At 42.0% G+C, this 16,378-nt stretch overlaps 1 protein-coding gene across 3 annotated transcripts in view; it reads right to left on the reverse strand.

Annotated features, from left to right (window-relative positions):
* ARHGAP10 (Rho GTPase activating protein 10) overlaps positions 1–16,378 on the reverse strand; it is a 262,224-nt gene that overhangs the window by 76,324 nt on the left and 169,522 nt on the right. For all 3 annotated transcript variants that reach the window (XM_059697888.1, XM_059697887.1, XM_059697886.1), the window contains one exon: positions 6,084–6,142. In XM_059697888.1, the coding sequence (XP_059553871.1) occupies positions 6,084–6,142 (59 nt within the window). The remainder of the gene's footprint in view (positions 1–6,083; positions 6,143–16,378) is intronic.

A 16,378-nucleotide genomic window follows, 5' to 3' on the forward strand; every position in this document is an offset into this window, starting at 1 on the left:
GGAGCCTCTGGGAGAGCTTCAAGCGTACCAACATCCGAATTATAGGGGTGCCAGAAGATGAGAGAGAGCAAGATATTGAAAACCTATTTGAAGAAATAATGACAGAAAACTTCCCCCACCTGGTGAAAGAAATAGACTTACAGGTCCAGGAAGCGCAGAGAACCCCAAACAAAAGGAATCCAAAGAGGACCACACCAAGACACATCATAATTAAAATGCCAAGAGCAAAAGACAAAGAGAAAATCCTAAAAGCAGCAAGAGAAAGAAACTCAGTTACCTACAAGGGAATACCCATATGACTGTCAGCTGATTTCTCAACAGAAACTTTGCAGGCCAGAAGGGAAGGGCAAGAAATATTCAAAGTGATGAATACCAAGAACCTACAACCAAGATTACTTTATCCAGCAAAGCTATCATTCAGAACTGAAAGTCAGATAAAGAGCTTCACAGATAAGGAAAAGCTAAAGGAGTTCATCACCATCAAACCAGTATTATATGAAATGCTGAAAGGTATCCTTTAAGAAGAGGAAGAAGAAGAAAAAGGTAAAGATACAAATTATGAACAACAAACATGCATCTATCAACAAGTGAATCGAAGAATCAAGTGAACAAATAATCTGGTGATCATAATAGAATCAGGGACATAGAAAGGGAATGGACTGACTATTCTTGGGGGGGAAAGGGGTGTGGGAGATGCAGGAAGAGACTGGACAAAAATCGTGCACCTATGGATGAGGACAGTGGGTGGGGAGTGAGGGCGGAGGGTGGGGCGGGAACTGGGAGGAGGGGAGTTATGGGGGTAAAAAAGAGGAATAAATGTAATAATCTGAACAATAAAGATTTAATAAAAAATAAAAAACATTAAAAAAAATAGCATTCGATTCCTTTAATTTCCAGATTTCCGACTCCTTCCCCACCAAGACCATATGACTTTGTTTACCAACAAAAACAAAACATTCTGGGTAGGCCAACACCAGTGCCCTGGAGCCTATAATTGTTATATTTTTCATCACATGAATATGATTTTGCTTCCTACGTAACTTGACTAGTGAACCTAACAACCTAAGTATTCTGGTTTGGGGGACTGAGATTTCCTGTGTGATACCTTAGCAGGCATCCAGGCTTCAGCTATCATCCTCAAACTAAGTCTAACATGAGTCCAACCCTGAAGCATGGGTCTAATTCTTACCAATGTGACATATCAAGAAATCCAAGTCTAAGAGGCTGAGACACAGGCCATGGACTACAATTCTCAAAGGTAGCAATCACCATGCAGTAAGAGCCTTCCCCAGGTTGGTACCGTCTTTTGTATTCCTGTGTAGACCAAGTAAACTGTTTTTACATCTTATAAATTTCTATACTAAAAGTCCATTATATTCTCTCAAAAGATTGGTGTTAAATATATATATACTAGAGGCCCGGTGCACAAAAATTTGCCCGGCCTGTGCCCTCTCACAGTCTGGGACCCCTCGGGAGTTAATGACCTGCTGGCTTAGGCCTGCTCCCAGGTGGCAGAGGGCAGGCCCAATCCCTAGGTGCAGTCCCTGGTCGGGTTCAGAGCAGGGCCGATTGGGGAGTTGGGGCGCCGCCCCCTGTCATGCACAGAGCAGGGCCGATCAGGGGGTTGGGGCGCCGCACCCTGTCACACACAGAGCCGCAGGGCTATCAGGGGTTGGGGAGCTCCCCCCTATCAGGCACAGAGCAGGGATGATCAGGGGGTTGGGGCACCTTCCCCTGTCACGAACAGAGCAGGGCAGATAAGGAGGTTGTGGCCCCGCCCCCATCACACACAGAGCCGCAGGGCGATCAGGGGGTTTGGGCGCTGCCCCCTGTCACACTGATTCCAGTGCAGGGAGGCCTCTCGCCTCCACTGATCCCGGTGCTGGGAGGCCTCACGGCTCCGCTGATCCCGGTGCTGGGAGGCATATTACCCTTTTACTATATATGATAGATGCCTGGTGCACGGGTGGGGTCCGGCTGGTTTGCCCTGAAGGGTGTCCTGGATCAGGGTGGGGGTCCCCACTGGGGTGCCTGGCCAGCCTGGGTGAGGGGATGATGGCTGTTTGCAGCTGGTCACACACCCTTCAGGGTGGAGGTCCCCACTGGGGTGCTTGGCCAGTCTGGGTAAGGAGCTGAGGGCTGTTTTCAGGCTGGCGGGTGACTGAAGCTCCCAACTACTCCTTTTTTTCTTTTTTTTTTTTTTTATTCTGGGTCAGCTTTAGCTCTGGCTCCAGCTCTGAGGCCTCTGCTGCTGAAAGCAGGTATCTGGTTTGTTTGGGTTCTATAATCAAAACACTGTATCAACTCCAGCTCTGAGATCCCAGCTGGATGAAAGCAGGTTTCTGGGGTTTTGTTTAGCTTCTATATTTGTAACAATGTTTCAAACTGAAAGCTCAGAGGCCGGCAAGGCGGGGAACGTTGGAGTCCTCCGTCACTGAAGCAAGGAAGCCTCATGTTAGCTTCAAGCTGCCTGGCTGCTGGCCGCCATCTTGGCTGGCAGTTAATTTGCATATCACCCTGATTAGCCAATGGGAAGGGTAGCGGATGTAGGCTAATTACCATGTTTCTCTTTTATTAGATAGGATATATGTGTGTGTGTATATATGTGTGTGTGTATATATGTGTGTGTGTGTGTGTATATATGTGTATATATATACATATATATACATATATGTATATATAATCTGTCCTCAGGTTCCTTATAAATAGGGGTGCTCAGATCATCTTTTGTTCTAATATTAACTGTCTTTGACCCCAGATTCTGACACTGAGCTCTTAGGACCTCCATCCATAATTTATCGAGTGTTAGGATGTCTGACACCAAGCTCCTAAGTCCCTTGGAATTTCCTGGGTGATAAGAACATCTTTCGTTTTAATGAGGTGACTTTGGGTGGGCCCTTGAATGGGGACTGATCACCAGAAAGTTCTAGCCATGATGAGAAGCTCAGATTTTTCAGTCCCACCCCCCATTCTCCAGAGAGGCAAGTGGAGCTGGAAGTAGAGTTAATAATCCACATTGCATTCATGATAAAGCCTCCATAAAAATCCCAAACGTACAGGATTTGAAGAGCGTCCGAGTGCATGGACATTCCCGCATGCTGGGGTGGTGGAACACCCCACTGCACAAGGACAGCTCCTGTACCAGGGTACCTCCAAACCGCGCCCTATTCACCTGGCTGTTCACCCGTATCCTTTATTGTTTCATTATGTTATAAGCTGTTAACCTACGATGTGTTCCCCTGAGTGCTATAAACCTTGCCAGAACTTACAGATCAAAGGGAGGTTATGAGAACCCGGAATTACTGGGGGTAACCTGAGGCTTCCGACTAGTGTCTGAAGCGGGGGCAGTCTTGTGGGACTAAGTCCTTAACTTGTGGGATCTGATGCTAATTCTAGGTAGAAAGAATCAGAACGGAACTGAACTGCAGGACACTCTGCTGGTGTCCCAACACTGCTTGGTCGGGGGGAACCCACACATTTAGTAACCGGGAGTGTCAGAAGTGAAGTATTGTGTGTGTGATGGAAGGAGAAACACAGGAGTTGTTTTTCTATACAGATGGTTTCTAGTTCCTTTCAGCAAATTTAGTTAACTCTCTTAGCTGAGCGGGTTTAGTTAATGCTCTTAATTATCTCTAAGAAAGAAAACTATTTAATTCCCCGATGCATAAGTCAGTATTTCTTAAGAATGGAAAAATAAAAAAAATGTTTGCTTCCTGTGGTGACAACCAACAAAACTCATATTTGTATCATGCACGTCAGAAATTAACTCACAGGTTCTCAACGGAACTCTACGGGAAAGAAACGTACAACAGGAAACGAAAGGACCAAGAGCAACCTTCAGAGCTCTCAGCAGGGAGGGTAGGAGAAGAGACTATCTCAACACCATGAACAGATGGAAACTACCACACATGAAAAGAATCAGAGCTCTGTTTCCATGCTGGGGTGAGAGGCGGTAACAAAGTCTGGTGATGCTTGGTAATTTTAGCAGTGAGCTCAGCTAACAGACACTTCAGCACAACAGGGCCATCTCTGACATTGGTAATGGACAATGAGAGCCCTAACTGCAATCCTAATTTTCCAACAATATTCAAAAAGGGAGACTAATTTTGGCCACCTGATTTCTATAGCTGTTTTGTTCAATACTTGAAAGTACACATGCAAGAGATTAGAGGACCTGCTCCTGAGAGGAAAAGTGAGTACAGAGAACGGAACTCACAAAACTCAAATAAAAAATTAGAAATGTTGGCCTCTAAAATACACCTGGTTCATAGATGTACTTTTTCCTCATTAAATATGGTAACTACAGGTCCATTCCAACCGCAACTCCACTTAGGTGCAAATACGTGCCAATAATTACAGGAGCTACAGTTTTTCTTTGGAACAGGCCTGTTATTCAAATTGTTAAGGCTCTGTAACAGCATCCCACAAAATCGGGAAGCAAAACACAAGGTTCTGGCCTAGAGGGTGGTGATACCTTTTTTATTTATACAATCTCCTCTATCACATTGCTCAAGGATACCCTCAACAAACTCTTCCAACTCATCCCCACCACCAGTGACTCCAGGACCACTTGTAAATTCCTCCTCTTAGAAGGCCTTCATCTGGTAAAATACACTGATATTAGAGTTTCAAACACACTGGCTTCAGTTACCAGGCCTGATAGTAAGAATAATGATACTCCCTTGTGGTGACTTAAAACTTATTCCATAATCACTTTATCTTTCTCCAATTCTCAAAGGATCCCAGATTAAAATTGGCACGCTTCTGCTTTTTCCAGTCCCCAAGGCGCACAACATGAAACAATGGTCCTCCAAGTGGAGTTTAATTTCTCTTTCCCCTGTGTGCCAAAAATGCCACAGGGAAGAAATCAAAACAACTAAGCATTTGCTTGAGTTTCTGCCAAGAAAACTTTCCCCCACTTCCTTCATCACACAAATTCTCTTTAAAAAAAATCCTCTTCCCACATGAAAACAAAAGTGAATAGAACCATACTTTGCCCCATTACTGAAAGCCTATTTTCCATGGATATTCTAACCAGGCTTATACATGGCTTCTTCCCGCAACATACTAGGAACCTTCACGTGGGTCTGAGCAAAGACCTCACAAAAAGGCAACATTTAAAGCAATGTTCGGGCAGCAGTGACACAGGCCCCAAAGGGACTGCTCGACGTTTTCCAACAGCAGATTGAACTATGGAATACATCCAAGGGGGGGAAAAAAAAGTAAATGAAAATACAATTAGAGCTACTGTCGGTGCACCTGTGAAAACCAAACTGCAGGTTTTAGCTAGTGGAGCCTGGGCTTTGAATTTAAAGATCCCTATAATCTGGCAAATTACTTAACATCTCTCCACCTTCATTTCCTTAACTATTAAATACCTAACACCAGTGTATTTCAGAAGACTATAATGATTGAACACTATGTGTCGAATATAAAAACAGGTGTACGATAATAAAACAGAAAACAAGAACACTTCAAATAAGTATAACTCACCCAAAATTTCATCACAAATTAAAATTCTACCAACTATGGGCCTTTTTCATTTAAAATTTTATCAAATATAATTCATTCTCTGTCAAATATTGTGTGGGCTTCTGGCATTATCTCAAAGTATTTTTTCTGCCTTTAATTTCCATCTAAATATCTAAATGAAGCCATTTCCAAACTACTAATCTCTCCATATCTGCTCATCTCCCTAACCTTCTACAAGTTAAATAGATCCATGTTCCCATAGCATTGTGCTCATGCCATTATTATATATTTTACCTATAGTGGGAGGTGTGTATGCACCAATATTTGCTAGAAAATTGATTCCTGGGGCAGAAATTCTTTCATGGCTCTACTTACCCAGTATCTGAAAGGGACTAGGGCACAGTAGACAATGAGTACATGTGAATGAATGAATTTATTAATTGTCCCTTTTTTTCACCTTTTAAAAGAGAAAAGAAACCCAAGATCTTCAAAAGTGATTTCTATTCTTAAATTCAAATTACAGTAATGAAGTTCAATGTTCATGTGGAAATTACAGCTTATACACACTACCAACCACAACACTGTATTTTGCACCTCTACGCAATACTTACTGGCTGGAACAATGAAATCCCCATGTAACTCATAGGTCATAAGAGGCTCCGGAAGACTCCTGTGTGAAAAGGACAGCATAGGATTACCAAACAAATCCACATTGGTCACCGCTCTTTGTGTCCATTCTTTAATAAAGGATATTAAATATGTTGTGTATTTCTTAGTAATGCGTAGGACTTCCCTAGGGAATACTTTTACATATCAAAATATACATATATCAAACAGATTATTTTATTAAGGGCTATCTGCACCGGGCACTATCAAAGTTAAGCACCCACAAATTCCTATCAGACCTAAGCACATGGTATTTTATATTTAATCTTGGTTAGTACCTTTACAAGATTTTATATATAAAACTCCTTCCACTCATTAACTTAAAGTCAAACCTTCTATTCAATCAAATAGGCACATAATTTTGCAAATCATCTCTAATATATTAATTGAAAATGCCACAAAAATATATATAGAAAAGATAAGAAATCAATCCTTTCCTCTTACATATCCCTATTATAAGTATATGATATCCATTTTTGGTTTATGCCTATGAAACAATAAAACATAGGTAAGAAGTGAAATTGAGGACAACTTGAAAAATATCCACGCCAGCCCGGCCGGTGTGGCTCAGTGGCTGAACCAAGAGGTCACTGGATTGGTCAGGGCACATGCCCGGGTTGTGGACTCAATCCCCAGTAGGGGGTGTGCACGAAGCAGCTATCAATGTTTCTCTGTCATCAATGTTTCTATCTCCCTGTCCCTCTTCTCCCTTCCTCTTTCTCTAAAATCAATAAAAACAAATATTTTAAAAATAAATTATGGCCCTAACTGGTTTGGTTCAGTGGACAGAGCAGCGGACTGCGGACTGAAGGGTCCCAGGTTCGATTCCAGTCAAAGGCATGTACCTTGGTTGCGGGCACATCCCCAGTAGGGGGTGTGCAGGAGGCAGCTGATCGATGTTTCTCTCTCATCGATGTTTCTAACTATCTCTCTCCCTTCCTCTCTGTAAAAAATCAATACAATATAAAAAAATAAATTATAAATAGTAAAAAACACCCACACCATTTTAATTTTCTACAAAAAGAGATTACAGAAATGGCCATATATTTTATCCTATGGTCAACACAAAGCTACAGTTCTACCATTATACAAATATAAAATTTTAAAAGACCAGATCTCTGAACTCTATAAACACTTTGAGAACAAGTATAAATCTGTACAGTTTCTGGAGGGCAATCTGGCAAGATGTTAAGAACCTTTAAAATATTTAAATCACATAATCCAGAAATTCCTCTTCAAATGCTTAAAAAAAAAAACATCAAAGATACACACACACACACAAAATGAAAACATATTCAAAAGCCAAGAAAAATGCCAGGAACAAAGATCATTTCATATTGATAAAGAGGTCAATTAATCAATAAGACATAAGAATTCTAAATGTTAATGGGTCTAATAAAAGGAGCTTCAAAGTACATGAAGCAAACTGATGAGACTACAAGGAGAAACAGACAAATCTACAACTATAGCCAAGATGTAAATACCTCTCTGTCTCAATAACTGATAGGACAAGGAGACAGAAAATCAGTTAAAATACAGAAGATTTGAACAAAGCGATCAACCAACTTCGTCTTTGGTTCATCCTTTACCTAAATGACACTCCACCCAAATGCATTCTTTCCCAGGGTACATGGAACATTATCAACCATATTCTGGGGCATGAAACAAATCTCAATAAATTTAAAAGGGCTCCATTTATAGAGGGTATTGCTCTGATTACAATAAAAATGGAATTAGAAATCAGTAACAGAAATATATCTGAAAAACCCCAAGGAAGATAAAATTAGGAAATATTTTGAACTAAGTGCACTACACCACATATCAGAATTTGAGGAATGTTAGTAAAGCAGTATTTGAGAATAAATGTTTACTGCTAAATATCTATATTAGAAAAGAAGGTTTTATATCAATTACTTCATTTTTCATCTCAGCCAGAAAAAAAAAGAGTAAAGTAAGCCCCAAATAAATAGAACAGAAAAATAAATAAATAAAAATTACAGCAGAAATAAGTAAAATAGAAAATAAAAACAAGACAGAAAATGAATGAACTCAGTCAGTTCTTTGAGATAATCAATGAAATTGATAAATCTAGCCAGAATAACTAGGAGATAACATAATGAAATCACAAATTATCAATGTTAGGAATAAGAGAGGTAGTTGCAGAATTGATATAGCCTTTAAAGGTATTAAAAAATAAGATAATATTATGAACAGTTTTAATTTACACAAATTCAACAACTCAGATGAAATAGACAAATGTCTTGAAAGACACAAATTCCCAAAGTTCCCAAGTATTCCCACATCTATTTGAGAAACTCAATTTGTACTTTAAAATTTACCAGTAAGAAAACTCTAAGCCCAGATAACCTCACCGGGGAATTCTAGGAAACAAAAAAGAAAGAACACCAATTATATATAAATTCTTCCAGAAAATGTGAGAGGGAATACTTTCTAACTCATCCTTTGAAATAAGAATTACCTTAGTTCCAAATTAAAGACATACAAATAAAACTACAGATCAATATAATGGATATAGATGAAACTGTATCCTATCTAATAAAAGAGAAACATGGTAATTAGCGTACATCCGCTACCCTTCCCATTGGCTAATCAGAGAGATATGCAAATTAACTGCCAGCCAAGATGGTGGCCGGCAGCCAGGCAGCTTGAAGCGAACATGAGGCTTGCTTGCTTCAGTGACGGAGGAAACCAACGTTCCCCGCCTGCCTTGCCAGCCTCTGAGCTTGCAGTTTGAAACATAGTTACAAATATAGAAGCTAAACAAAACCCCAGAAACCTGCTTTCAGCCCGCCGGGATCTCAGAGCTGGAGTTGATACAGTGTTTCGATTATAGAACCCAAACAAACCAGATACCCGCTTTCAGCAGCAGAGGCCTCAGAGCTGGAGCCAGAGCTAAAGCTGGCCCAGAATAAAAATTAAAAAAAAGAAAAAAAGGATGAGTTGGGAGCTTCAGTCACCCGCCAGCCTGAAAACAGCCCTCAGCCCCTCACACAGACTGGCCAGGCACCCCAGTGGGAACCCCCACCCTGAAGGGTGTGTGACCAGCTGCAAACAGCCATCATCCCCTCACCAGGCTGGCCAGGCACCAATGGGGACCCCCACTCTGATCCAGGACACCCTTCAGGGAAAACCAGCCAGCCCCCACCTGTGCACCAGGCCTCTATACTATATAGTAAAAGGGTAATATGCCTCCCAGCACTGGGATCAGCGGAGCCGCGAGGCCTCCCAGCACCAGGATCAGAGGAGCTGAGAGGCCTCCTGGCTCCGGGATCAGTGTGACAGGGGGCAGCACCCAAACCCTCTGATCGCCCTGAGGCTCTGTGTGTGACAGGGGGCGGGGCCACAGCCTCCCTATCCGCCCTGCTCTGTTCGTGACAGGGGAAGGCACCCCAACCCCCTGATCATCCCTGCTCTGTGCCTGATAGGGGGAGCTCCCCAACCCCCTGATCGCCCTGCGGCTCTGTGTGTGACAGGGAGGAGCTCCCCAACCCCCTGATCGACCCTGCTCTGTGCATGACAGGGTACGGAGCCCCAACCCCCCTGATGGGCCCTGCTCTGTGCGTTACATGGGGCAGAGCCCCAACCCTGATTGGCCCTGCTCTGTGCGTGACAAGGGGTGGCGCCGCAACCTCCCCATCGACCCTGCCTTGAGTGTGATAGGGGGCGGTGCCCCAACCCCCCAATCGGCCCTACCCTGAGCATGACTGAGGGTGGCATCGCAACCTCCCAATCCGCCCTGCTCTGTGCATGACAGGGGGCGGCGCCCCAACTCCCCAATCCGCCCTGCTCTGAGCCCAACCAGGGGCTGCACCTAAGGATTGGGCCTGCCCTCTGCCAGCAGGTCGTTATCTCCCGAGGGGTCCCAGACTGCGAGAGGGCACAGGCTGGGCTGAGGGACCCCCCCCCCCCACCGAGTGCACAAATTTTTGTGCACCAGGTCTCTAGTATATATATAAAAGCCTAAGTGACCAAACGACCAGTCGACCAGTCACTATGATGCACACTGACCACCAGGGGGCAGATGTGCAATGCAGAATCTGCCCCGTGGTGGTCAGTGCGCTCCCACAGTGGGAGTGCAGCTCAGCTTACCAATGGGCACCAGCTGCCAGGCTCACAGCTGGTAAGTGCAGCTACAGTGGCGCGAGCCTCTCCTGACTCCGCGGCAACACTACTGAGTGGTGGTGGCAGGCACAGCGGGCCGGGGTTAGCTGAGGATCAGGCCTAAACCAGCAGTCTGACATCCCCCAAGGGGTCCCGAATTGCGAGAGGGCGCAGGCCAGGATGAGGGACCCCACCGGTGCATGAATCCATGCACTGGGCCTCTAGTTCTAAATAAAATATTAGCAACTCAAATTCACAAAGATATAAAAGGATAATACATCATGAGCTTATAACAAAAATTTAACTGCCTTAGTATTAAAACAAAATCAATGCAACTAACCATTCTAGAAAACTATAAAAGAAAAACTCTATGATCATCTCAATAGGCAATTCAGGGAAGAAAAAGATAATTGTTCCCACAAAAGGTACTGGAACAACTGGACATCCATATTCAAAAGTGAACTTGGATCCACACCCCATATCATCACAAAAATTAACACAAAATAGACCACAGTTCTAAGTATAAAACCTAAAACTATAAAACTTCTAGAAGAAAATAGAAAACCTTTGTCACTTTGAATTAGGCAGATTTCCTTGATACATCCCATAAAAAGAAAAATTGATAAATTGGACTTCATTAAAATTAAAAACCATTTAAAAGATGCTCTTAGAAGAATAAAGACAAGCCATAGGCTGAAGAAGACATTTACAAAGCACGTTATGTGAGAAAGGATTTATATCCAAAATCTATAAACAATGACCAAAACACAATAGGAGGAAAAATAACCCAGTTTTTTTAATTGTGTGAAAGACACAGACACCCAAGAATACATATAAAAAGCAAAAAAGCACATAAAAATGTCTAATACCATTAGTCATTATGGAAGCATCAATTGAAAAGCACGATGCGATGCCACCACATCCCTGGTAGAATGGCTAAAATCCAGAAGACTGACCATAGCAAGAGCTGGCAAGGATGCAGAGAAAATGAGACTCTTCCATGTTGTTGGTGGAAATGTGAACAAGCACAACCACTTTGGGAAAAAGTTTGTCAGGTTACCAAGAAGTTAAAGGCACACCGACCATACGACTTAAATGTTACAGACAATCTGATTTGCCCATGAGAAATGAAAACCTATGCTCCCTTAAACATTTCTATTGTTTTTAGTAGCTTCATTTTTAATAGCCAAAAGCTGCAACCCTAATATCCATCAACAGGTGAACAGATTAAAAAAACTGTGAGATACCCATATAATAGAACACAAATTACCAACAAAAGGGAATGAACTATGCTACAACATAATTCACATAAGTGAACCTCTGCTGAGTGAAAGAAGAGTTGAAGGAAACAAATAGGACTGTATGACAATATTCTATATATGTGAAATTATAGCAAATACAACATTTTTTATATAGTGACAGAAAGCAGACCAAGGTTGCTTCCTGGAATGAAGGAATGAAGAGAGCGGTATGAGAGCAAGGGGTTTCAAAGGGGCATGAGGAAACTGGGGGGTGATGAGAGGGTCCCTATTTTTATTATGGTGATGACTTCACAGATACATACACGTCAAACTTATCCAAATGTACGCTATAAATATGTGGTTTACTGTATGCCAATTATACTTCAATAAAACTGTTTACAAACAAAATAGATGCAAACATGCATTTATAGGTTATGTTCCCTGCATACAATTTATGATGGTGCAGCAGACACACACACACACACACACACACACAGAGGCACGCACGCACTGACAACTGTAGACTTTGAAACTGAACTACTGAAGGAAACTGTTCTCTTATTTCCTTCCCTTCACCCCCTACACCAGCGGTCGCCACGGACCTCACGGACTACCAGTGGTCTGCGGACCAACTGGTTAGTGACCGCTGCCCTACACTATCATTTAAAGAAGAAAAATAAAATCAATTATACCACAGCCTAGATAAAGGGAGAGAAGTAAATTTATTGGGGTTTTTGTTTCAAAATGAGGACAAGCAAGATGAAGCAAAGAAGGAAAACTGTTACTGGGCAAAGAGTAAAAGTTAAAGGGTGCTGAAAAGAAAAGTGGGAAAAATGAGAACACTTAGAAAAACCATCAAGGGAATTTCATTTTCAATAAAAATGAATTTGTATCTGAACAGCTTCTACACGCTTCTTACATCATAGCCATATGTCTGCTAGGCAATGAAGCATAAAAAGTAAGCATTAGAGATCAATGTTACTCTCTCAACTTCCATCTCTCTCTCTCCCCCTCTCTCTGTCCCTCACTCTCTCTTTCTCTCTCCAAAAAGCCTCAGGTGAGGATTTTTAAAAGCAAACATTAAATACTGTTAATACAAATGACAAGTTCCCCATACAAAATGTATTATCCTGAGCCACAGCACCCCTCAATTTTCCAACCCAATGTGTTTCTGAGCTATATCTCTTTGCCACCCATTGCAAACTGTCTGGGACTATAAATCATAATATTGACCAATGCTGGCAAATTCTTCCCCTCAAGTCCCATTCCAATTTGTAGGCTTTAAAAGTTTCCTCTAGGTGAAATCATTTTACTAAAAACATCACAAAACAGCTCATTGGTCCCCTCACATGGGAAACTGTTGTAATGAACACACTGCTGAAAGTCAAAATCAATCAGAGGGCTGGTATTCAGCCCTCTAAGCACTAAAGTTAAAGGAAAGTTCCCTCAAGTCAGTAGAAGAAAGAGGGAGACACCAAATGCGTGTCCACTGTACATCTTTTTTTTTTGTCCAGTCCGTGGGAGGGGGTTTTGCTTCTTGTGTTAGTTTGCCATTTGGGGGTTCGGTTACTTCCCTTCCACAGCCTCCAACCTCCCATCCCCTAAGGTGGCAGGGTTACTCGCAGCAGAATTCAAGGGCAATCGTGAGAAAAGCTGTCTGCAGCTCTGTGCCATGCGCTTGTGCCAGCTGCGGTTCCAGTCCAGGCAGGTTGGCTCTAGCGCCCACACTCTCGACCATCACAATGTATTTATTACTCCTTGTGCTGAAAGAAAAGCATTTGCTTAGGCAACAACTGGGTAGTCAAAATGAGATACATTTGGCACGTCACCAGGAAAAGTGTCAAATCCAAATGACTACACTTCCAGTTGCTAAACATAACACGGGGGAAAAGATCGGCAACCTTTCAAAGCTTCCGAGGCACCTGCCAGTTCACGTTCATCACTTCATCACGTTCACGCAGAAGGTGGGTATTGTTAGGAGGGAAGTTGTAGGACACATACAGCGTCTCATAATGTTCTTCTGTAAGTGATGTTTGCTTCAAAGTGGGATTTGACAGGATGCAGCAACGTGATGAGGGAAAAAGGCAGAGAACGCAACACAAGACCAAGGCCATAAGGAACAAGCTACAGTGTGTGTCAAGAACCATTAAACTAATTCCTCACACAAGGGGTTAAAAAAAGAACTATGTGGAGCAGCGGGAAAACATGCCATTCACTACAAAATAACTGGATTTTTGTCTTTAGTTATCCCACCAATAATTGAATCACCTCGGTCAACCCCTTACCTATACCAGGCATGAGTTTACCAAATAGTCAAATGAGTTTAAAGCTTCCCCCAGAGTGGCAGCTCCCTTTGCTAGTCAGTAACATGCAATTCCTTCTATGCTCATATCCCTCTCCCCTTCTTTCAGTCATGCACCTAACACAGGCTCTCTCAACCTCAGCACTATTGGCATGTTGGCCATCTGGGGGAAAGAACGGGCTGTCTCCTGCACTGTAGGATGTTTGGCAGCCCATCTCTGGCCTCCACTCATCAGATGCCAGTATCACCCCCCCTTTCTCCTGCAATGGTGACAACCAAGAATGTCTCCAGATATTGCCAAATATCCCCTTTTGGGGGGGGGGGGGAGGCAAAATCATCCCCAGCTGAGACCCACTGCTCTCATATTTGAATGACAGGTACAGCTCTAGATGCTGGGAATTCTGCAATGAGCAAGAAACATAAGACATCTGTCTTCAGGAAGCTACATTCTAATCCCAGGGTGGCTAACAAGATTCATTTTTACTGTAATCCTCATCTATAACTGTCAAGCAACATTAATGGCAAATTAGACATAGGCAGGTAGATTTAACTTGTGTCCTTCTATAGACTAGGGATAATAATAATGTACTTCATTGTTGAAGAAAAAAAGTTTAAAGTGACTAAAAACATCTGGCTTAAATAAAATACTCGAAAATATGTAATACACACCGGAACCTATTGATATATTTTAATTTCATTAAAAAGTAGAACAGCCAGACAACACAGGTCACCTGATGCAAAAAAAAAAAAAAACAAACATAAAGAATATAGTACCACTATGATGCATTCTTGCAATATGTAAATGTTCTTGCAATAAATAACCTTAACCTGAATCTAATGAAGTCTATAGACTTAACTAATAGTTTACAGGAAATATGACAGCTAGGGAAACATGTTAAATGACACCATAAGGACACGAAATACAGCCATAACTAAAAAACAGAAAACTCTTTTAAAAAATGACCCAGGTTCACCAAAAAAAAAGCTGGGGGGGAGGGTGAGGATGCTGAGGGAAGAGAATGTGCAGATTAAAAGCAACTTACTAGGTGTAGCAGTTAATAATGTGGATTTTTTTCAATAGATGGAGTTACACATATGTTGATATATATGCGATTTGATATGTATGCTATTTTATTGTATTGACAACAAGCTTCAGAACTTCATATGTCAAATTTTCTGAAGGCGTTAACATCATAGATATTTTTACGCTTAAAACTGTCGAATTTCATGCCAAAAAAGGAGCATTTGTGGGAAGTTTTAATTCATTAGTTTATTTTGAAGAAAACTGCTGCTGAACATGTTCCATCTCAAGATACTTGTGAACGCTTGTTTAAACGCTTTAAAGGTGATGCTTTCGATGTGAAAGACAAATAACGTCCAGGTCAATGGAAAAAGTTTGAAGACCAATAATTACAAGCATTATTGGATGAAGATTCGTGTCAAACTCAAAAACAACTTACAGAAAGATTAAACGTTGCTCAGCAAATAATTTCCAATCGTTTACAAGCAATGGGAAAGATTTTAAAGGAAGGAAAATGGGTGCCACATCAACTGAATGAAAGACAAATGGAAAACCCAAAAGTCATCAGTAAAATGTTGCTTCAAGAGCACGAAGGAAAGTCTTTTTTGCATCGAATTGTGACTGGCGATGAAAAGTGGATTTATTTTGAGAATCCCAAATGCACAAAATCATGGGTTGATCAAGGTCAATCATTAACATTGACTGCAAGGCCAAATCGCTTTGGAAAGAAGACAATGCTCTGCGTTTGGTGGAATCAGGAAGGTGTGGTGTATTATGAGCTTCTAAAACCAGGTGAAACCGTTAATACTGATCGCTACTGACAACAAATAATCAATTTGAACCACACTTTGATCATGAAACAACCAGAATGGGCCAGAAGACACGGCAAAGTAATTTTGCTTCATGATGACGCACAATCACACACTTCAAAACCAGTTAAAGACACGTTAAAAGATCTTGCCTGGGAAGTATTAACCCACCCGCTATATTCACCAGACCTTGCTCCTTCAGATTACCACTTGTTACGATCAATAGCACATGCACTTTCTGAGAAGCACTTCAAAACATACCAAATAGTCAAATGAGTTTAAAGCTTCCCCCGGAGTGGCAGCTCCCTTTGCTAGTCAGTAACATGCAATTCCTTCTATGCTCATATCCCTCTCCCCTTCTTTCAGTCATGCACCTAACACAGGCTCTCTCAACCTCAGCACTATTGGCATGTTGGCCATCTGGGGGAAAGAACGGGCTGTCTCCTGCACTGTAGGATGTTTGGCAGCCCATCTCTGGCCTCCACTCATTGGGTCTCTGAATGGTTTGCCTCAAAACAAGGAAAGTTCTGTTGGGACGGTATCCACAAATTACCTGAAAGATGGGGGAAATGTGTAGCTAGCGATGGACACTACTTTGAATGAAGCACTTTTGATGTTTCTTTTGAAATTATCGTAATTTCTTTGATTACAAAATCTGCCATTATTAACCAGTACACCTAGTAAAACACATCAACCAGGTTCTGGTCAAGCAGCTCAGTTGATTAGAGTGTCATCCGCACACACC

The sequence above is a fragment of the Myotis daubentonii genome, chromosome 5 (genome assembly GCF_963259705.1).
Source record: "Myotis daubentonii chromosome 5, mMyoDau2.1, whole genome shotgun sequence".
In the NCBI taxonomy this organism is placed as follows: Eukaryota; Metazoa; Chordata; class Mammalia; order Chiroptera; family Vespertilionidae; genus Myotis; species Myotis daubentonii.